The 22,612-nt window shown below is 40.5% G+C and overlaps 1 protein-coding gene across 6 annotated transcripts in view; it reads left to right on the forward strand.

The window, feature by feature from the left end:
• Positions 1-21,377, forward strand: part of TOPBP1 (DNA topoisomerase II binding protein 1) — a 60,919-nt gene extending 39,542 nt beyond the window's left edge. For all 6 annotated transcript variants that reach the window (XM_037143872.2, XM_053669025.1, XM_053669024.1 and 3 more), the window contains 12 exons: positions 2,319-2,442; positions 3,513-3,659; positions 3,778-3,880; positions 7,750-7,942; positions 9,606-9,826; positions 10,647-10,813; positions 11,038-11,146; positions 13,026-13,189; positions 13,904-14,041; positions 15,824-15,916; positions 16,092-16,253; positions 17,846-21,377. In XM_037143872.2, the coding sequence (XP_036999767.2) occupies positions 2,319-2,442; positions 3,513-3,659; positions 3,778-3,880; positions 7,750-7,942; positions 9,606-9,826; positions 10,647-10,813; positions 11,038-11,146; positions 13,026-13,189; positions 13,904-14,041; positions 15,824-15,916; positions 16,092-16,253; positions 17,846-17,989 (1,765 nt within the window). In that variant the 3' untranslated portion in view covers positions 17,990-21,377. The remainder of the gene's footprint in view (positions 1-2,318; positions 2,443-3,512; positions 3,660-3,777; positions 3,881-7,749; positions 7,943-9,605; positions 9,827-10,646; positions 10,814-11,037; positions 11,147-13,025; positions 13,190-13,903; positions 14,042-15,823; positions 15,917-16,091; positions 16,254-17,845) is intronic.
• Positions 21,378-22,612: the final 1,235 nt, after the last annotated feature.

The following is a 22,612-nucleotide window of genomic DNA, read 5'->3' on the forward strand; positions in this document are numbered from 1 at the left end:
TATTGGACAACATTCGTATGTAAGTGGATCCATGCAGTTCAAACACATGTTCGAGGAACAACTGTATATACAACCTTTTTTTTTTTAACCTATGTGGATTTTTGTCAGGACACTTAGAAAATTATGTAGGATGTGGGATAATTATATATATGACTATTATTCCCCAGCAATTCCAGCATCCCCAGACCTTACTTACTAAATTTAGTGACAATCTCCCAACATACAAACACACATTATTATTACAACCAAAACCCCCACAAATGTCCAAAATAGCTCCTAAATTAGAGTAACAATTGTGCTGAAACCACTGAGCTAGACCAAGTGGTGGGCAGGCTAGACATCTGATTTGGTAAGTAAAGATATGTTGGAACATAGCCATGCCTGTTTGTTTACATACGTGGGTAGGCAAAAATAGGTTTCCAGTTGTCCATATGGACAAAGACAATAAATAGGCCCTGGCTGATTTGGCTCAGTGGATTGAGTGCCAGCCTGCAAACCAAAGGGTCACTGGTTCAATTTCCAGTAGGGGCACATGCCTGGGTTGTGGACTGGATCCCTAGTGGGGAGTACATAACAGACAACCACACATTGATGTTTCTCCCCTTACATTTCCCTCCCTAAATATAAATAAAATAGAAAAAGACAATAAATAATACAAGAGTGAACTCTGTTTGCCTTACAACTATAAACCTACCTTTGCCCCGCCCTATATTTTCTGTGGCTGCTTTCATACAAGGCAAAATGTTTAATAGTTATGAAATTGTTTGACCTGCAAACCCTAAAATGTTAATCATCTGGCCTTTTAAAAAAATAATTGCCACCCCCCGATCAAAACCACCTGTAATCATTGAGATTCTGTCCTTGAAAGACCTCTGAGGACTAAAACTCATAATTTATCCATATTATTACAGTGGATAGTAAAATGAGATGCTTTAGGAAAAAATATTTATGTTTTTTGGAATTATCTTCATAAAACTAACAAATTAGGCAAGGTGTTTTTTACTGCTATTTTTAAGGATGTGTGGGCTATAGGAAATAGAGATGGTGTTTATAACTTAGGAGGAAATGTTTCTTCTTAATTTGTTTAATTTGGCTATTTTATTTTTTAAAGTGTATTTCATTGATTATGCTATTACAGTTTTCCCAATTTTCCCCCTTTATCCCCCCTCTGCCCCGCACCACCCAGCCCTCCAACATTTCCCCTCCTTAGCTTATGTCCATGCGTTGTACTTACAAGTTCTTTGAATTCTCTGTTCCCCATTTTTACCTTTCCCTATTTTATGCCTACCAATTATGCTTTTTCCCTGTACCTTCCCACCTTATTTAGGAAGTGGAAAGTGTGGTAAATGTCCACAAAGAGAAACTTCTGTTTATTTTAGTGATTATGATTATTTGATCATATGATTGTGATTATTTTTTAGTGATTATGATTAGAAATACATTTTTTAAAAGATTTTACTTATATAATTTTAGAGAGAGGAGAAGGGAGAAAGAGAAGGAGAGAAACATCAACTTTTGCCTTCCACATGCCTCCCACTGGGAACCTGGCCTGCAACCCAGGCATGTGCCCTGACTGGGAATCAAACCAGGAACCCTTTGGTTCACAGGCCCGCCCTCAATCCACTGAGCCACACCAGCCAGGGCTAGAAATACAATTTTTACTTCTCCTTTGGTTTTTACTTTATATTTTGCAGGATGGTATATTTTACTTTTTTTAGATGATTTTCCTAGGTCAGGAGAATATTATGTAGGGAGAATCAGGAGGTCATAGCATAATAAAATAGTTAAGAGTGTGAGCTATGAAGTCAAACCTGCCTCTACCACTTATGCATTGAATGTCCTTGAACATACTACTTAACCAAATCCTTCCGATTTCTTACCTGTAAAATGGATGTAATGATGCCAGTGTTTGAGGGTTGTTTCTAGGAGTGGATGGGGGTAATGATGTGTCAAGTGCATGGTCTGTTATGGGGTGTAGAGCAAGTGTACAATGAGTGGTGACTGCCAGCAACTGGAAGAAGACCTGTATTATTACCATAAAGTTACATTCATCGTAAGGAGGTTGAAACAACTCAGAGAAGTATAAAGGACAAAGTAATGTTTTAAAATATATCCTTCTAAATATCTCTCTGCACATAAATTCCTAGAAATATGTGTATAGAATTTGACCAAAAAAGTGGAGACTATCATTTAATATTGTTGCTTAGGCCAGTTCTTAGAGGTTTTATGAAGGTCAAAATATTCTAGTCATAGAGAATAATGATTGTAAATTAATACAGACATTTCTCTCACTTGTTTTTTATGTGTGGTTGTTTCAGGTGGAGTTTCGATGAAACAGTGACTCATTTCATCTATCAAGGGCGACAGAATGACACTAACCGAGAGTATAGATCTGTGAAGGAAAGAGGAATACACATTGTTTCAGAGCACTGGCTTTTAGAAGTAAGGGGTACTGTTCATCCTCCGTCTGTTAAATGAGAATGTATACGAACATTGTTTCAGGGTGTGAACCAGTTTCAGTCTATATAAAGAAGTTTGATAACTTTAGTTATTTAACAGAGCATATTTCATTTCTTTGCCACCATAAACTTAAGATCTTTATTCCTTAAATACTGAAGTCTTTAATGGGTACTCTGTGTGATTCTCTGATTCTGTTCACTAACTAGAAATGATGTGAAAGAAAATTTTATAAGAATTTGAGGAGAATTAATTAATGTATGTTTATCAATACCATTTAGAACCGTTCTCTCTCTCTGTCTCTTTCTCAGTATCCCCTAGAATGTAGTTTATACTTTGGCAAAAGCATGAAGATAGAATTAGATTTTTTTTAAAGATTTTATTTATTTATTTGTAGAAGGGAAGGGAAGGAGAGAGGGAGAGAAACATCAGTGTATGGTTGCCTCTCATGTGTCCCCCACTGGGAACTGGCCTGCAACCCAGGCATGTGCCCTAACTGGGAATTGAACCACAATCCCTTTGTTCACAGGCCTGCGCTCAATCCACTGAGCTACACCAGCCAGGGCAGAATTAGATTTTTATATGTTAGTGGACTTGACAATTGAGGGCAGCCCTACCTGGTGTGGTTCAATTGATTGGAGCATTATCCCATACACCAAAAGGTTGGGGGTTCGATTCCTGGTCAGGGCACATCCTGGGTGGTGGGTTTGAGCGTCAGCTGCAGCACAGATAGGATGCAACCAATTGATGTTTCTCACATCAGGGTTTTCTAATTTCCTCTCTTCCTCTCTCTCTAAAATCAATGAACATTTTATTTTGAAGTAGGGACAATATTGAATGTAAACTGTAATTGAAATGAAAAACAATTTTTTAAAGTGAGGACAGTTTGTCTTTTATATAGTAGTATTTTTTAGTGTCAACTGCTTTTCAGAACTTTCATTTTGCAAATTTTTTCATCTTATTATGTAACATATTGGTTGTCCTTCTGCAAGCTAACATCATTTATTCTCTAAGATTTTCTAAGTCCTGTTTTAAAGCACACCATTGTGTTGCAGTGTGCCCAAGAGTATAAACACCTTCCTGAGTCCCTGTATCCACATACTTACAACCCCAAAATGAGCTTGGATATCAGCGCAGTGCAAGATGACAGAGTCCGTCATAGTCGACTGCCCTCAGCTGATGGGACAGCAAAGGATGACGAGGTAGACAACATGGATGGTACATTTTCCCCTCCTGGAGTCGAGTGTGTTAGTCATATGTTACTGTGAAACTTTACGTGATGGCTTGGTTTGAGCAATTGCAATTTTTCTCCTTCCATAGGCAGATCATTTGCCTGTAGAAGAAAATGATATAGATAGTATGATGACCAGTAACAAAGAAGGAGCAACATCAAATGAAAATGGAAGGAATGACTCTAAAGGAGGTAAAATATTTTAAATTATAAAAAAACATTTTATTAATATTCTTTTGCATCTTATGGAAAAATAAGTTATTTTCTATTGTGCTAAGTGGAAGTAAAGCGTATATTTGAGAGTTGGTTGAGGTTGTTCCAGGCCAGTCACTAAGTAATAATTTGCAAAGCTTTATTTAAGTGTGAAATTTGTGAAACTAGGTATTTTACAGTTAGTGTATTATAGCCCTATTTTATTAAAGGTTGGTGATTCTTAAGTTTTTTCTTTGGTTCTAGTTTTTAAGTGATATCAGTAAGTTTTAATATATGTACAATGTAGTTTAACATAAATATGGTTTTAAAGGAACAGAAGGAGGGATGAAGAGTTTCTCCTACCTTCCAAAGTAACTAGTTTGTAGCCTCCCAGGGCTATTTTATGTGTATATGGTCATAAATGTTCTCTCCTTCCCAACTTTTTTTTATCGTATTTAATTTTGACACTATTAAATATCTCTAATAGTATCAGAGAACATCTGATCATTTGTAAATATGAGACAATTTATCACAGAGAGGAGAGTATTTAGGAATTGTCGTCTCTGCTGATAAGAGCATACCAGTTGGTATGAATGAGACTCAAGCGTCTCCAAACACTGCACTGTGGCTGTCAGAGGATGAAAAGCAGGCTGAGAGTGATCAGTAGTGAATACGTCTTCTAGCTGTATTTTCCTTATAAACTTAAGCAGCTTCTCGATTTCATGTAATTTGATACAGTGCATTCACGTTTCTGTGTTCCAAACGGGTTTGTCTGTGTGAAACAATACGTTGCTGAATACAGTGGACAAAAAGCTTCTTTTACAAAAATATCAATTTTTCTCATGCCATTTCCAGTTAGAGTTATAACACAGGCTGTTTCTTAATGGCTCTGTAGAGAACGTTTTGTAACTTACTTGTTCTCCCTGAAAAACAGTTACTTAGGTTTCCAGCACCATACTTAAGAGACTCGCAGTTTAACCCACCTTACTTCCTGAGAGACATAATGTCTATGCTTCACTATAACTAAGAACTTTAACATACAAGTCTAGAAAAACATTCAAGCAAACGTGAACAATTTATTCAGCTTGTTTCTCTCATGCTATCCTTTTCAATATTAACTTCAAGCCAATTTAACCATAACTTTAGGTATAACTGCAGTTCTTTTTAAATTAAAAAAATTTTTCTTTTAGTGTTGTTCAAATACAGTTGTCTCCATTTTTCCCCCCACCACTCTCCTTGCTACCTCCCACCCTCAATCCCTGCCCCCTTTGGCTTTGTCCATGTTCCTTGACGACCCTTCCCCATCTTTCCCCTATTACCCTCCTCACCCCTCCCCTTTGGTTACTGTCAGTTTGTTCTGCATTTCCATGTCTCTGGTTCTGTTTTACTTGCTTGCTTGTTGTGTTGATTAGTGTGGGGGCAACTTTGCCCTCAAGTCCCCCTGTCCGCCATGGATGAAAGTAAACACTACCAAGACCTGATCTGCCTGGGGAGGAGAGGAGGCCAGTTTCTCAGAGGAAAAAGCCCAGGGGGCCCCTTCCTCCAGGGGCTTTTATTGGGTTGTAATACACAGGAATACAGGGCAGCAAGGAGCAAATAGTAGATAACATTTCAAAGAAATCTGAGGGCTTAGTCTGAGTCAGTGTCTGTCAGGAAAGGGGGTTGCAAGAACTTTGGGAGACATACTCATTTCCTGCTCAGACCCTTAACCTATGAATGAAAACACTCTTAGCAAAGCAGGTTTCACAGAATTTTTTAGGAATTCTTTCTTATGCCAGATTTCCCTGGATCCGCTCTAGCAAGGCAAGGAGCTGCACCCCTCCCCATCAGGTATTCAGGCTTAAGGGGATTAGAGCCAGGAAGCGCTTCTCCCAGAGGACATGGGGACTCAGGCTATGTCACATAACCAGGGGTGCAAAGGTCCATTGCTCTTTCTTTGTTGCAGCCCCCTAAGTCCTTCCACGATGACCTTCCAAGTGATTGAGTCTGGCTTAGGTTGCCCCTCTCTCTCTGAGGAGTCTTACCCATCATTTACTTCCGACCATGCTTTGGGGGCAGGGAGAGGAAACTGAGGCAGCATTTGCTACCAGAGAAAAAGCTTTGTCTCCTGTGGCTCGCATTCCGGAGGTTGCTTGCTCATCCTTAGCCATGGGGGGTAGTTACAATTCCTGAAACCAGGCAGAGCGGTCCCCAACAGATTAGGTTCCACTTATAGGTGAGATCATATGGTATTTGTCTTTCACTGCCTGGCTTATTTCATTTAGCATAATGCTCTCCAGTTCCATCTGTGCTGTTGCAAAGGAGTTGTAGTTCTTTCTTTCTTTCTGCTCTCTAGTATTCCATTGTATAAATGTACCATAAGTTTTTTATCCTAATTTACTGATGGGCACTTGGATTGCTTCCAGCTCTTGGCTACTGTAAATAACACTGCTATGAACATTAGTGTGCCTATGTTCTTTTGAGTTGGTGTTTCAGGATTCTTAGGGTATATTCCTAGCAGTGGAATTGCCGGGTCAAACTCAAGATGGATAAAACACTTAAATATAAGCCGTGACAGTATGAAAGTCCTAGAGAACATAGGCAGGAAAATCTCAGATATCCCATGCAGCACTGTTTTCACTGATACGTCTTTCAGAGCAAGGGATATAAAGGAAAGAACAAATGGGATTTCATCGAAATAAAAAGTCTCTGCACAGCTAGTGAAAACATCAGCAAAATGAAAAGAGAACCAACCATATGGAAAAATATATTTGCCGGTGGTATCTTGGACAAGGTTTTAATCTCAAAAATATAAAGAGAACAAACTCACACGACTCCACTTCAGGACAAACAGTCTAATTAAAAAATGGGCAAAGGACCTGAACAGACACTTCTCCAAGGAGGACATACAGAGGGCCCGGAATCATATGAAAGGATGCTCTGCATCAGTAGCCATCAGAGAGATGCAAATTAAAACTACAACAAGATACCACTGCACACCAGTCAGAATAGCCAGCATAAACAAATCAACAATGAGTGCTGGTGAGGTTGTGGAGAAAAGGGAACTCTAGTGCACTGTTGGTGGGAATGCAGACTGGTACAGCCACTGTGGAAAACAGTAGGAAATTTCCTCCTTCCCTGCTTTTTAAAAAAATGCATAAGTGGTGAACTACTATATATGTTGTTTATACTTTGATCTTGGTCTTTTTAACAGTTCAGTTTGTGGAGTGTTTCATATTGGTACATAAGGAGCTTCTTCAGTCTTTTTGTGGCAACTGTATAACATTCATTGTATGAATCGCCCACTTTATTCAGCCATTCCCTTGTTGATCATCTAGTTATTTCTGATTTCTTGCTATTACAGAGTGTGCTGCAGTGAACAATCTTATGTCTCTGTAGCTGTCCTCTTTTTAATGGATTCATTGTTTTCTATTTTCCATACTCATCTTGCCCTACCAGAGCTTTCCCTATAACTTATCTATTTAGTTACTCCCACTCTTCATTCCGAAAGTAGTCTGTGAGCAACCCAAAGATAAATCACTTGTGATGTTTATCTTCATGGACTGTAGGGAAAATCACATACGTGAATGATGGTAGTATGTAACATGAGAGTGTAAGAAGCAGACAGGGAGCCTACAAAAGAGATAATCACTTTGCAAGTCTCAGCAGAATGTCTTCAAAGGGCCTCCTGATTCTTTCATGTACAGTCCTCGTGGTAAGGGCTGCCTTTGTGTTCTGCAGTATGCATGATCATAATGCATCCCTATAGCCTGTATTTTGTAAATGTCCACTTAATAAATTTGTTAATCTAGACAAAATGTTAATGTAAGATGTGATTTTATTATAAAAACAGAAATTTACCTGATCAGTGTGTTTCTGTGCATTTCAAGCTCTGACACAGACCTTGGAGATGAGAGAGAATTTCCAAAAGCAGCTGCAGGAGATCATGTCTGCAACATCAATGGTGAAACCCCAAGGGCCGAGGACCTCCTTTGGCAGAAATGGCTGTAACAGCACCTCTTCAACCCCTGAGAGTGCTCGCTCCACCCGCACTGGACGCAGTAGAGTCCTGGAGGCCTTGAGGTTCGTACCTGTCACTCGTGGTGGCAGAAAGGAGTGACGAGATGATTTAAGACACAGGTAGCTCCTTGTTGTAGGTACCACCTGACCCAGTTCCATGAATTAAGCCTAATTTTGCTTGTTTTTAATTAGTAAAACAACTGTAGAATATCAAGACCACTAAAAGGGTTATACTACTGGGCCGTATTTAGCCCAAACTATATACAGGGTTGGCAAAAGTAGGTTTACAGTTGTGAGTATGTGAAATAGTTTATCCTTGTATTATTATTTATTATTGTATTATTTTCCACATGAACAACTATAAACCTACTTTTGCCCACCCCGTATATTATATTCGAATATTACCTTCCTGGATTTTCTGTCTTCCCTCCCTTGTTCCACACAGTGCTGGAATTCTTCACTGGGGGCAGGAAACAGACACAGAGGCTTTGTTCCTTACCAACCAGTGCTTTGCAGTGACGCGCGGTTTAAACAGTTGCGTCTTACCGGAACTACATGTATTTTGTATCTACAAACCTAGCTTTTAGGAAATGTGATTACAGATCTCAGTGTGATGTGACATTAAGTTTAGCTTCCTTCATCTTTTTCCTGATAGAAAATTCTCTAATTATATGATTAATATTAAGGAACTTAATACCTTGAATTAATTAAGCTATACATTTATCTTATGATAATTGTATATTTTTAGGCTAATTTTTTTTCTGAGTACTGAGTAACAGTGGCTTTTTGTTAATGTACTTCAGGTCATGTTTTATTATAGAGAACGTAAATCTTGTGCCAACCTAAATACTCTGAGAATAAAAGGCTGTCTTCCTTCTTTCTGAGTCAAGTGAACTCCACAGGGTATATCCCTTTTTAGTAAATTATTCTTACTGTTATGTGAGTGTATATCTATATAATGGGATTTCATATCTATAACATGCATGTGTATTTGTGTGTATACATATTGAAAGATTTGCTATATATCTTGAAAGAAAATAGGTGGAATTCTGTCTACTCTCCAGTGGAATTGTTATACCATAAACTGTGCCTTACCGTAGTTCAGCATAAGGCTGGTCCACCTGAGACTCTCGGAGGTTTGGTCACCAAGAGCTGAAAGATCCCTTTTTTTAAGGCAGTGTTTACAATATATTTCCTATTTAATTGTATTGTTTCAAGTAATAAAAATACATCTACCAGTAAGCAAAGTAACCATTTTCCTAAACATACCATATTTTTCTAAGCCTGTATATAAGTACAAAGACTCCCATTTTTTAATTCCGCAGTCATTTGAAAATAACATTTTTGACAACGAACTTTTTTTTTCTCCTTGAAGTTTTAAATATACGGACATTCAGTCAAAATGTGTTTTACTTTTCTTAGTAAAACAGTTTCTGGGAGAAACTTTTTAAAAAGTTTTTAATTTATTGATTGATAGATCAATTTGTTTCATTTTTTTGATGCGTTCAGTGGTTGCTTCTTGATTGTGCCCTGCCAGGGCCAGGGTGGAACATTCTAAAAAGATAAAATTTCCCAAAGTTTATGTGTTCAGTAGCTTTAAGTGCTTACTGTATACTGGATGGGCACGTAAAGGTGCACCACACATGTACAGTCTAACTTCAGGAACTTATAAATGTGGGTTTATTACAGCTGTCTGTCTGTTAAAACCGTCACTTTTATTCCTTAGGCAGTCTCGCCAGACAGCACCTGATGTCAACACTGAGCCCTCCCAAAATGAACAGATCATTTGGGATGACCCTACCGCCAGAGAGGAGCGGGCAAGGCTCGCCAGCAATTTGCAGTGGCCGAGCTGTCCCACGCAGTACTCGGAACCACAGGTTGACGTGAAGAACCCGGAGGGTTCTCCTTTGCAGGACCCGTTACCTGATTTAAAAATTGTTGAACATGGTAAGGAGAAAGAAATCTATTTACTTCTTCATATTAAGTATATGTTGACCTCTTGATAATAAACACATTGTAGGTTTCTGAATCGTACATGCAAATGAAAAACTTACTAGATATTTCAGATTTTGGTTTAAACTTTAGAGTCAGAAAAATAATTATAAGTTAATTGGTTTATCAATAAATTGAAAAATACATTTTGATTTTTAAGTTTGGAAATTTAGGCTTGTACATTATTTTCCAGATATGATTTTCACTGTTATTCTTGCTCTCCTTTTGGTCCTTTTTACACTTGTTTTTTCTCTTCATCATCATATTTTCATTTAAGTCCTCTTTTGAATTCTACTCAGCACATATCTACTCTTGTTCTTTGGATTTGTATGAGTTTGTTTCTGAATTCCCCTATTCTTTTCTTCCTTGGGCTTTTCCTTAAAAACAAAATGTTTCCTATTTCTCATCTTTGATCACCCCCCCCACCTCACATCAATACATTATTTCTCTCACTAGATGTATAGATTTATCTCTGCTTCTGATTTTCTCCAAGTGCAGCTTGACTTACTCTACAAATTTTGGATACTTTTTACTGATGAGATCTTGGTAGTTTAAAAAAAAAAGGTTGGGAGAAACTCACAGATAACACCATTTGCCCTTTTAGTACTAATTAATTGCCTTTATTTACAAGCTCTAGAAATAGGCCAGTTCTTTTGCATGTCCTTTTTACATTCCAGAATTTAATTTCATCTTGGCTAAGACATGTGAGACTGTTTCCCAGAATACATTCTTAGTGATGTTTGGATATCACACTGCAACATTTTATTGCCCTCAGCTGTCCATGATCCTGGAAATGTGTGTGCAACTGAAGCTCCAAAACACCCAGTCTCTGAAGAACAGGAAACTCCATTAAAAGACAGCCACCTGATCCCTACACCTCAGGCCCCCAGCATTGCCTTCCCCCTGGCCAACCCACCCGTGGCTCCACATCCTAGAGAAAAGGTTTGTTATCTTTAGTACAGTGATACGGCTTTTGGATGGTGCAGTTAGGTTGCATTCAAAACCTGTGGGCATCAATATCAAGGGTTCATCAGGTATTGAAAACTGCATTGTATTATTGTCGTACTTGATAACTTTGAAGACTAAATAAAATGTCACTGTAAAAGCTATATACCTGATAACTTTTTTAATGTTACTTTTTCTAAAATAAAACTCTTCCATTTCAGATTATAATACAGGAGACTCATGAAGACTTAAAAAAACAGCACACATTTCAGTTGTCATCTCTGAACCCTCAAGAACGTATTGATTATTGTCATCTGATTGAGAAACTAGGTATAAGTATTTTACTTAAGTCAAAAATGTCCCATACGGTAACCTTATTTAGAAGGCAAATATGGTTGATATTTGGTACCATTTTTTAAGGTATAGAAATTGAGAAACAAGAAATGGTTAATTTGTCTGAGACTATACACGGAGTCAGCATTAGAACTTTTACTTTATAAAACTCTAATCTAAACCTAAAGTCAGTGGGTCAGAGGATTTAAAGATTTGAATCAAAACCAGCCAGTAAGGTTTAAGAATCTTTTGTGCTGCTTTGAGCATTTATTTGTTCATTGATGAAGCCTTGGACCAAATCATGAAGCTGAAGGTATGTGGCATTATTCTTACTGCACTAGTTGTCGGGCCCTTAGTGTGACATCACTCCTAGAAGCAGCACACTGGAAAGGTAAGCTGGCGCTATCTGTCCTTTTAAGGATGTGGTGGTGAGCCATGATATATGCTTTTTAAAGATTTCCATCAGCCCTGACTGGTATGGCTCAGTGGGTTGGGTGTCATCCTACAGACAGAAAAGTCACTGGTTCAATTCTCAGTCAGGGCACATGCCTGGGTTGTGGGCCAGGTCCCTGATTGGTTGCTGGTGAGAGGCAACCAATTGATGTTTCTATCCCTTTCTTTCTCCCTTCCTTCCCCTCTCTCTAAAAACAAAACAAAATCTTTTTTAAAAAAGATTTCTGTCAGATACAGTTGTACACTTGAGAAACTATTTCTAGGAAACTCTATTCAACTGGAACATTTTGTTCCCAGTTGCCTGTTAAAGTAGATGGAATTATAAATCAGGATTGTGAAGCTTTATCCAGAGCTCACCAAAATGGAACGTTCAAGTGTCTGTCTTCTGTAGGTGGTTCCATCTCTCCAAACTCTGGGTGAGAATAATAGCAACTGGCAGAAAATTGTCTAGAAGAGGACACAGAACAGGGGCACCTGAGTATAGACTGTGCTGGAATTGAGTCTGTGACCACAGGGTTCCTGGTGCAGAATGTAAAGGAGCCCTTCACTTCATGAATGAAGCCACTGGTGAACTGATACACATAAATCAACCTTCACAGTAAATTTGATACAGACAATAATATAGAATGATACTGATACTAATATGAAACTTTAACATTATTGTTCTTTTGTTGCCTCAGTGATCCCGGGTGAGTTACTCTGTGTCCCCACATGTAAATTGCAGATAATAATAGTAACTTCATAAAGCTGTGAGGACTGAGTTAATAATCTTGAGTACTTTCAACAGTTCCTGGCCTATATATAGTAAGTGCTCAAAAAGTATTGCTGCTGTTGCTAGTCATCTCTGTAGCCACGAGTTCGAATGTTATGTTTAAAATCTCAGAAAGTCCTTCATGCATCTCCACCTAACCAGTAGTCTAACTCGAGAGTATAAATCAACACCACACTTTGCATAAGCTTATATACTTATATTTTCTTTCTTCCCTCAGAGTCAGGCTTCATACATTTGTGTCTGAGGGGTTTCAGCTCCTGCCTGCTGCTGTATCTCTGCCTCTAGTGTGTGTGTGTGTTTCCTTCCAAGCTTCTCTGTTGGTCAGCTGATCTTATTTCCCCTCACAAGAAGTTTTTTTCTGCTTTTAGTCTGTAGATGCCCTGCTTCAAATCCATCTCTGTGGTTATCTGTATTTAGTACTTAAAAGAGCTGAGGGTGGTGGAAACCTAAGAAATGGAACCGCTGGCTGCAATATGCAACCCTCGTTTATATTACTCTTTTTTAAACCTTAATTGTAACAGACCCCAGTGGAAGCAGGAAAATTTGAACAAGGATTTAGTATTGAAAGCGCAAAGAATTTGTGTTCATTGTTTTAGATCTGATAATGGCTCTGTGGCTGAATGAGGAAATTCCCAACTTCTCTCCCTCCAGGTGGCTCGGTAATAGAGAAGCAGGCCTTCGACCCCAGCTGCACACACATCGTGGTGGGACACCCGCTGCGCAACGAGAAGTATCTGGCCTCCCTGGCGGCGGGGAAGTGGGTGCTTCACCGCTCCTACCTCGAAGCTTGCAGGACTGCTGGGCGCTTCGTGCCGGTGCGTGTTCAAATTTACATGAAGGGTCACTTTTCTCTAAAAGTGAACGTCTTAGTAATTGACTCCAGCACACACACAGACCAGCCGTGTAATCGACACTAACAAATATGACCAGTTAGTATATACCAGTTTTGTAAGGTCCACGTTAACAGTTAAAGCAAAAAAAAAGATTAGCTATTACCCAGATTTCTAGTTACGTCATTTTGATTTGAATGTTTTTTAATGGAAATAACATTAGCAAATATTAAGATCTCACTGTAAGCTTTTTTTCTTTACTGTTAGCTAATAAATATTAAACTAATTATTTGAAATATTTGGTTCCTAAATGACTTTCACGGTTATATCTATAATGTACTTTTTGAAGATTTTAATCAAAAGGCCTTCGGAACCTCTTCTGTGGACTCAGGCTGTTAGAGACCGTGTCCTGCTCTGAAGTTCTCCCAGTGGGAAAGCCCAGCAATCTAAACATTGCCTGCTGTTATGGTGACCTCTGGTTCCTGGAAATGTACCCAGTATTTTTTTATTTCTAATTAAAAGCCATATACTTTGCTCTCCTATAAAGCCAAATTAATCTGCATTTCCTCCATGTTCATAAAGTGGTGCTTTCTTATGCAGTTTATGACAATTGAGTGTATAGTTTTTAACTCTTGCTAGACTGTGAACTCCTTGAGGACTGTTGTGGGAACTAAGCAGTTTGTGGGACCGATTCCCTAGGAAGAAGACTACGAGTGGGGAAGCAGTTCCATCCTGGATGCTCTGACCGGAATCAGCGCGCAGCAGCGGCAGCTAGCCCTTGCAGCAATGAGATGGAGGAAGAGAATCCAGCAAACCCAGGAGGCGGGCGTTGCTGAGGTATGAAAACGTGTCTGGGTGGGTGGTGTAAAGGGCACGCGGTGTCACGGCTGTTTCAGACTAAGGAGGTTTTTTTTATTAAAGAGAATGTGCTCGACAGAATAATTCTATTTGTATTTTTTTTAATATTTTATTTATTTATCTTTAGAGAGGAAGGGAAGGAGAGAAATATCAATGTATGGTTGCCTCTCAGGAGTCCCCTGCTGGGAACTGGCCTGCAACCTAGGCATGTGCCTTGACTGGGAATCGAACCGTGATCATGTTCTCAGGCTCGCGCTCAATCCACTGAGCTACACCAGCCAGGGCTCTATTTGTATTTTAACACCTGATTGAGCATTCTAAATTGAGCTTAATGTTAATTCCTAGTTTTTCTAATTGTGATTGAAAGTAAGATATACATAGCCCTGGCTGGTGTAGCTCAGTGGATTGAGCACAGGCCTGCGAACCGCACGATTGCAGTTTGATTCCCAGTCAGGGCACACGCCTGGGTTGCAGGCCAAGTCCCAGCAGGGGACCCATGAGAGGCAACCATACATTGATATTTCTCTCCTCTCCTTCCTCTTCCTCTCTAAAGATAAATAAATAAAATCTAAAAAATATCAACATTTATTTTTAGAGAGAGGGGAATAGAGGAGAAAGGGAGAGAAACATGTATTGGTTGCCTCTAGCATGCCTTCCGACCAGGGACCAAACCAGCCACCTTCCGTTTTGTGGGACAACTCCCAACCAAGCCACAGCAGTCAGGGCAGTGTTGATAGTTTTTTAAAATAGTTTACATGTAGAGGTGACCCGCGGTGTATTTCTCCCAAAGAACCCTCTCAGCATCTAGCTTCAGGGGCTCTTCACCTGGGGCCCACAGACGCTCACAAAGAAGTTTAGAGCCTTCCTGAGTCTAGTCTTCACACTTCAGATTAGTAAAAATAAGGATGCATTTCTTCCTCATCTATTAAAAGTTAGCATTTCCTCTAATTATAAGTCTAGGCAACAAATCATAACACTATTAGTAGTGTTACTGTGACTTTGCCCCAAGAGAAAAAATATTTTTGCTTTGCATTATGATTATATCTTGAAGTGTTTACGTTTACTACTTAAAAATTATAGTAATTATTCGACTCGCTGCTCCTTTTCAAGCACATCTATTATATTTTAAACAATTTTATAGTTTTCAGTAAAATTATTTTCTATGTAATCCTTTATATTTTATTTTGAACATTTAAAGCCTCTTTATATGGTATAGAAATTACACAACAAACAACATATCTTTTTAAAACAAAATTCAGAGAACAGGTCCGTAGGTTTCCCCAGACTGTAAAGAGGCCCATGGCTCACAGAAACCCCACAATCTTGGCTGTGTTCTGAGCTCTCGGCTGCTCTGCGTCCTCATTAGCCTTGACTCCCTTCCCTTTAGAGCAGTTCCCCTATAGGTTTCAGCTTGCAAGTATTTTCAAGAAAAATATAAAGGAGACTTCATCTAATCTAAAAAGCTGTGCTTTAGGCTCTACCCTTGATTAACTGTAAGAAAAAAATACTAGAAATGACTAAAACAAAGCAACCTGTTGTTCGATTTGCCTATTCATTAAATTATTTTCCTTCATTAAGTATTTACGTACTGTGTGCCAGACATGCTACGTGCTTCGAAGTATCCTGACCAGAGGTGACTGCCATTGTGGCAGAAGTAAAGATTATTTATTGACACGAAGCTACATTTACAGATATAAATGTTATCTGTGTTGTTCTGTCATTTATCTTCCAAGTAATTTCACAATTTTTTTTTTTTTTTAGGGAGCATTTAGCGGGTGGAAGGTTATTTTACATGTTGCTAATCCGTCCCGAGAAGCAGGATTCAAACGTCTGCTTCAGTCCGGAGGAGCTAAGGTTTGTGTTGCATCTACTTACTGAGTTTTTGACGTGGATTATTCTCTAACCAAGGTTGCTGCGATCTGGTTCTGATCGTCTGTACTTTGTGAGATAGTAATCCTTATTTACAGATTGTACAGTGGAGTTACTTTGAGATGCTGACACACCATGATGCTGCTCGCTTTTTTATTAGGTGCTACCTGGTCATTCTGTGCCTTTATTGAAAGAAGCCACTCACCTCTTTTCTGACGGAAATAAACTGAAACCTGATGACACAGGAGTTAATATAGCAGAAGCTGTTGCCCAGAATGTGTACTGCTTGAAAACAGAATACATTGCTGATTACCTTACGCAGGTTTGTAAGATTCTCTCCTTGAATTCCTCATTGCCAAGATCTGCTGATGTGCATGGAGCAGTGACTGCACACCAGAACCCTCAGCTGGTTACTGATACCGTGTTGGTCTCCTGTGACACTCTTTAACCCCTTTCAGTTCCTTTTTTAAAATAACACATATTTAAACATATTTAGCTTGTAAACATTTAAATATGAGCTAGGTATAAAAATCTAGGTGCCTCATTTTAGATGGTGGAATATGAAGAAAGCAGAAATAGATTCTAAGAGTCCAAGGAGAACCATTTACCCAGGGGTTCTTCTTTAGTTTTCTTGCCCATTTGCATTGATACATAGTGAACCCGGGTGGTAGATGCTAAGATAAATCAAGCATTTCCTATATGGAGCTCACCACACTTGTGTAGTGCGTGGCCCATGTTGTACGATTTGAATGGGCAAGGAAATGTCTTCTGACTCCAGAGTGCCTAACAGGCCATCCGGAATAAGCAGGGTATAACACATGATCATGAACGTCTTTACTGTGAAAGCTTTTGAACAGAATGGCAGAAACACAGGGAAGCGAGAGCTCAGCCTGTCTGCGTGGTTTTTGCTGCTTGTGTTGGGGAGTTGTTCTGGGTTTAAAGGAAAGAATGCCTACAACATAAATGTGAAGGCTCTGTCATAGCGCAGTGGGGCGCGCTAAATCTGCCCGCCATTCCTGATCGTCTCAGGTGTACAGCTGCCGCCCAAGGTAAAAACTGGTTGTCAGCAATTGCCTGTGTTGTGCTGGGCACAGCGTTCTGTACTCGCATGCTCGTGTCACTTTTTTTCTTACGTATAAGAACATAAAACATATGTTCTGGTTAAAGAACAGCAAAATGTCTTCTGGGTGCCCGGGTCAAGAAACAGAAGCATGTGACACCCAGAGGCATTTCCTGTGGCACCTCCCCAGTTGTATCTTCCTTCTCGACCCCAGAAGTGATCGCTCTCTGCCTTTCGCTCCCTTCTCAGGGTTAGAATGTGTGTCGGGGACAGGGGCCTGGAGGAGTGTGCGGTGCTGTCGTGGCCGTCTGTTCTCTGGGGGAGACGTGCGGGCTTTGGAGTTAGAGGAGGATGTGAATTTTGGCTTTGCACCTGGGTAGTTGTGTGTAACATTGTGTTACTTAACCTTTTTATTCTATCTAAATGGGGAAAAACACCTCTTGCGTGTTTAAAGATCAAGTAAAAATTCAGTAAAAAGTTTTTTTCAAAAATTTAATAAGCATATACTGCTCGCACTCGATAACTGTATTTTTTCGCATTTTCTGTATTCTTTATTAAACCCGTATTTTACAGATAAAACCATTGTTAAGGTCTGAGCCAGCCCTGGTCTGCCTGAGCTCCTTTTTCTGATAGGAGCTAAATTGTCACACAGGGCCTGGTCACCGAGGGTGACAGGTGACAAAAGGCATGCCTTAAAAGACAGGTGTTTTCTTTGCAGGGACCAAGGAATGAATTTACATTTTCCTTTTAAAGTTCCTGTGGTCAAAAAGAGTAAAGGAATATATTGGCTGATCATTTAACAGTTTGAAATCTGAAAAAATGAATAATGTAAGATTTTTTTCCCTCTTCCATAGGAAACCCCTCCTCGAGTAGAAAATTACTGTCTACCAGAAGCTGTTTCATTTCTTCAGAATAATAAGGAGCCTGGGTCTGGATTGTCACAAAAGAGAAAAGCTCCCACAGAGAAAAATAATACCAAACGACCTAGAGTGCACTAATCAGATCTACTCCGAGTTACCAAACAGTAGATGTTTTTAAACTAATAGCCTCTTACTGTGATGGATTTGTGTAATAATGTAGAGACAAGTACTTGAAGAATTTAGCTTCAGAGTATAATGATGACTCTGCTTGAAGTTAGTTTTTTTTAACACCTGAAATTTTAATCAGTGAAATATTAACTGTCCCTGAATGGAGAGCTACCTGGAAGAAGAAACAGCCCCTTGGCTGACTTGCTGTTAGACTGCCTGACGTGTGCAGGAGGCTTTGTATGTATGTATTCTCTTGTAAATATCTGAGGCTAGCACTTAGTGGGAGTTTTATTAGCAAGGTGATGGATTTTGCCTTAAAATGTGTGCTTTAATTCAGAACAAGGAAGCTGTCAATTGGAATTTATTTATGTTTTCCCTGATTTTTAACTTCTCACCAGTTTACCTCTTTTTAACAGGAGCCTGAGCACAGGGTTTAACGAAGACTGAGGCTTTAAACTTAAAACGTGCGTGTATATGTGTATGTGTATGTGTACAGACCTCCATGATGTGTGCTAGGTCTGGGTGCCAGACTTGGGGAATAAAGACAATAAAGAATAAAAGTAGTGACTCAGACTAGTTTTAAGGTAGGTAAGTTCTTGAAAAGTGTTCTGGCATTCATTCTCTTGTTGAAGCAACAATTGTAAAACTACTTAACAGGCAAATGTTGCTAGTTATGTTTCTGGTGTTTTTTATTTACTTACTTAGAATATTGTTCGATTGGGTTAACACAAACCTTATTAGAACCACAAAGTTGCATCGGCCTTTATTACCAGCTACTGCGTGCATTGCCATAGGCTCCCAAGTATACAGCTACCTCCTTGTGTTTAAGGCACAGGTCAAAATCAGAACCGTAATTTGTTCAATTCCAATAACTCTTCCTTTGAAAGGCATATTCAGACAGTGAAGGATCCAGGTTCTTATCCTAGGCCAGTGATTTTCAACCTCTTTCATCTCATGGCACACATAAACTAATTACTAAAACTGCGGCACACAAAAAATTTTTTCCACTGACCAAAAAAATACATAATTTTAATTTGTTCACATTGGACATCTTTTATGTTGGCTGGTGTCTTCCCTCCCCCGCCCCCCAAATCTGAGGAAAAGAGGTTGGTGTCCCTGGTGTTAAATAGGTGTTTAAAAGTCCTACAACACACTGGCTGCAAATCACTGACCTAGACAGAAATCCTGGAAAGAGTAGGGTTCTCCCTGCTGCTCAAGAGTTGGCCCCTTGCCCTGGTCTAGGCATGTACAGGAGGCAACTGGTGGATCTTTCTCCCTCATTTGTTCTTTTAGCATGTACGTATATTTATATAAAATCTCCTCAGGTGGGCAGTAAAGAATTGGCTCCTGAATGCATTTAGGTTTGAGCTAATTCACAGTTTAGGACAGTACAGATTCCTGCACAGCTTTGCCCAACAGAAACCCTCGTGGGCCTGGTTTCATCAGAGCCATTTAGTGTCAGCGGGGTCATTTCACAGACAGTTTGCAGTACATTTCCATGAATCTCACCAATTAAAAATTCTTTGACGTAGTTAACACTCCTCAAAACTTCTTGATGAACACACTGATAAATGTTATCCTTTTTCTATCCAAAATAAAATTACCTAATGTATCATTTCCTGCTAAAATTACCATTTTCCCAGCTTGTCTTATTGACACACAGTTTACAGTTTGAAGGCTCATGATCTCAGCTCCTCTGAGTCCAGAATCCGTCCGCACCCTGCATGGACCATCCCGATTCTGCCCTCGACTGGGGCTGGAAAAACCCTGATGCCAGCAAGGCCTTCCTGCATGCAAATCATTTCAAGGGTAGATAGTTCTCTCATTTAAAAAGGAGAGGGAAAAAAAGACTTCCTTTGATTATCCTAACTCCTAGTTTCTCCTCAGAATTGCTATAGTATTTTAACCTGTGATACATTAGCACTTTATATTCCTCCATGAATTTCTTTACACTGTAGTCTAAGCTCACCGACACTCATTAACTCAACAAAGGGTGACGCCTCAGCCTGTGAGGTGCTGCCGGGGATTCAGGAACACATGACTCGGACCACGTGCTCTCAAGTGTCAAAGAGGTGGGGTCTTCAGTGTATTTATGGTGTCACGGGCTGCATAGTGTGTCTCCTCCCTTCCCTAACACACACGTTGAAGTCCTGACTCCCAGTGTGACTGTGTTAGGTCACAGGGCCTTGAAGAAAGACACCACCCAGCCAGTACCTTGCCCTCTAGCCTCCAGAACTGTGGGGCGTTACTGTTGTTTAAGCCGCCCAGTCTGGTGTTTTACGGCAGCTCAACAGGTTCATACCATGTCGTAGTGCAAAGGTCAACCCAGGGCCATAACACCTGGATATGGACTCGGGCACGATTTTGTATGTGTGCATTTTTAGGATAGAGCTCAGTTTTAGAATTCAGATCTGAGACTTCCCCTCCAGCCTTCACCCAGAGGTGCTTTAATACATACTGTATCATATCAGAGTTTGGCGAACTTTTTCTCAGATACTAAGCATTTTAAGCTTTCTTGGCCAGGACTTTTTTTTTTTTAGAGATTTTACTTATTTACTTTTAGAGAGTGGGGAAAGGTGAGAAACACCAATGTGTGGCTGCTTCCTGCACACCCCATACTGGGGGCCTGGCGGTGGGGGAATGGGTGAAAAAGGTGAAGGGATTAAAATGTACAAGTTGGTAGTTCCAGAATAGTCACAGGGATATACAGTATGGTATAGGAAATACAGTCGATACTGTAAGAACTATGATGTCAGGTGGGTACTAGATTCATCTGGGTGGTCACTTAGTAAGCTATGTGTCTAATCACTGGGTTGTACACCTGAAACTAACTAGTTGAACATAAAAAATTAAAGTAGGAAAAAGTAAATGCAGGAAGAGCAGGGTAGCCCCGTGCAGACTCGGCCAGCCCCTCAGCGCCTGGGCAGGAGGCCTGGCCTGCCCTCAAGCCCCCCACCCCCACCCCAGGGCCAGGCCTTGCTCCGTGTTGGGCATAAGGTACATGCAGCCTGAACAGACCATGGCAGCAGCATTCAAAATGAGCTGCATGGGGCTGGTGTGCCTATAAAACTATGAGGGACTCTTGTGATGGAACTGTTGGTAGCTTGCTTTTTTATATAAACTTGAAGATAGAAGTGGCTTCACTGAACAGTTTGTGAGTGGGGCTGCATATCCAGCGCGCAGGGAGAGGCCCCGACTTGCTGTATCGGGACCTCGGGGATGTCGGCGTCCTGGCTGTCGTGTGCCGTGTGGGTTCACAAGAGGTTACAGCTGGGGAAACTGGATGGGGTCACTGTATTTCTAAGACTGTATGCTAATTTACAATTATCTCAATAAACTTTCATTTTTTAAAAGTTTGGCCCTGGCTGGGTGGCTCAGTTAGTTGGAGCGTCATCCCAGACACCAAAAGATTGTGGGTTTGGTCCCTGGTTGGGGTGCACAAGAGGGGCAACCAATCGATGGTTGCCTTTCTCTTTTTCTCACTCTCCCTTCGTCTCTATAAAACCAAAAAATACCCTCAAGTGAAGATTTTTTTAAAAGATGTTCAGACACACAGGACTTGAGACCAAAGCGTGCAGTGGGCCGCAGTGTGTGGATCCCGGCCGACGGCCCTGAACCCCCGTGAGCCCAGACCTGTCAGTCCGCTGGGCGCCCAGGTCTTCGTTCCCCACCATGAGCAGTGTTAGCGCATCGGGGGAGCCGTCGCATGCTTGCTTGGCACTTGGGAATCTGCTGTCAAAATTAGCAAGTGTTCTAAGTTTGTGAGGTATTTATGGGAAGAAACACCATGTACAGTTATCTGAGACCTTTTTCAAGCCATAAAAGAATGTTAAAACTTTTTAAGCAATAGAAACTGCTAAAGGAGAGAAGCAATCGTCCTATCAGTGTGAACTGCACTTCAGGATGACCTGAGAGACAGGACAGTAAAGAGCGAGGAAAATTTCTTGGCGAGTGGAATAGGGAAACTGAGGCAGAGAGCTGGACGCAATGGCTGAGCACTTCACAACCTGTCGTGGTCACCTCCCTGGAGACAGCATCTAGGCCTCAGTTGTGTTTCAGCTCCAGGTCCAGAAAAGCAGCAAAACCAGGCGGGCGTCACCAGAACCAACTGTAACGACTAAAGACCCCCTGCCCTGCCTCTGACCAACCAGTGGAGGTCAGGACCCTAAAAGCTCACCTGGAGAGCTGATGAATATTCTACGGAGACCCTCCTGAGACCTTCCCTAAGATTCTCGCCTGCACGAGACAGAGAAAAGCCTCAAGAGCCCTCATCTTCCCCACTTGTTCCCCCAGAGGCACGTGTCTCCTAAACTCTAAGGCAGCCGGCAGCCTGTCCTGATCCCCTGAACCTGTCCCCAAGGCCCCCTTTTCTGACCTCCCAGTGAGTCAAAGCAGCCCAGCCCAGGCTCTCCTGTTGCTTCTTCTATGCTAAGCCCTTCCTTGTCCTGCCATCCCCCAACCTTAATAAACGCTTCTCATGGTCTTCAAACTCATGTGAAATCTACAGTCCAGAAGCCACACACTGCAGCTGACCTCAGGGCCAGGCCCCTGTCTGATAACACACTGAGGAAAAACTCTATAGAGTAATTCCAG

The sequence above is a fragment of the Artibeus jamaicensis genome, unplaced genomic scaffold (genome assembly GCF_021234435.1).
Source record: "Artibeus jamaicensis isolate MK-2021 breed Jamaican fruit bat unplaced genomic scaffold, CSHL_Jam_final contig_519, whole genome shotgun sequence".
Lineage (NCBI taxonomy): Eukaryota > Metazoa > Chordata > Mammalia > Chiroptera > Phyllostomidae > Artibeus > Artibeus jamaicensis.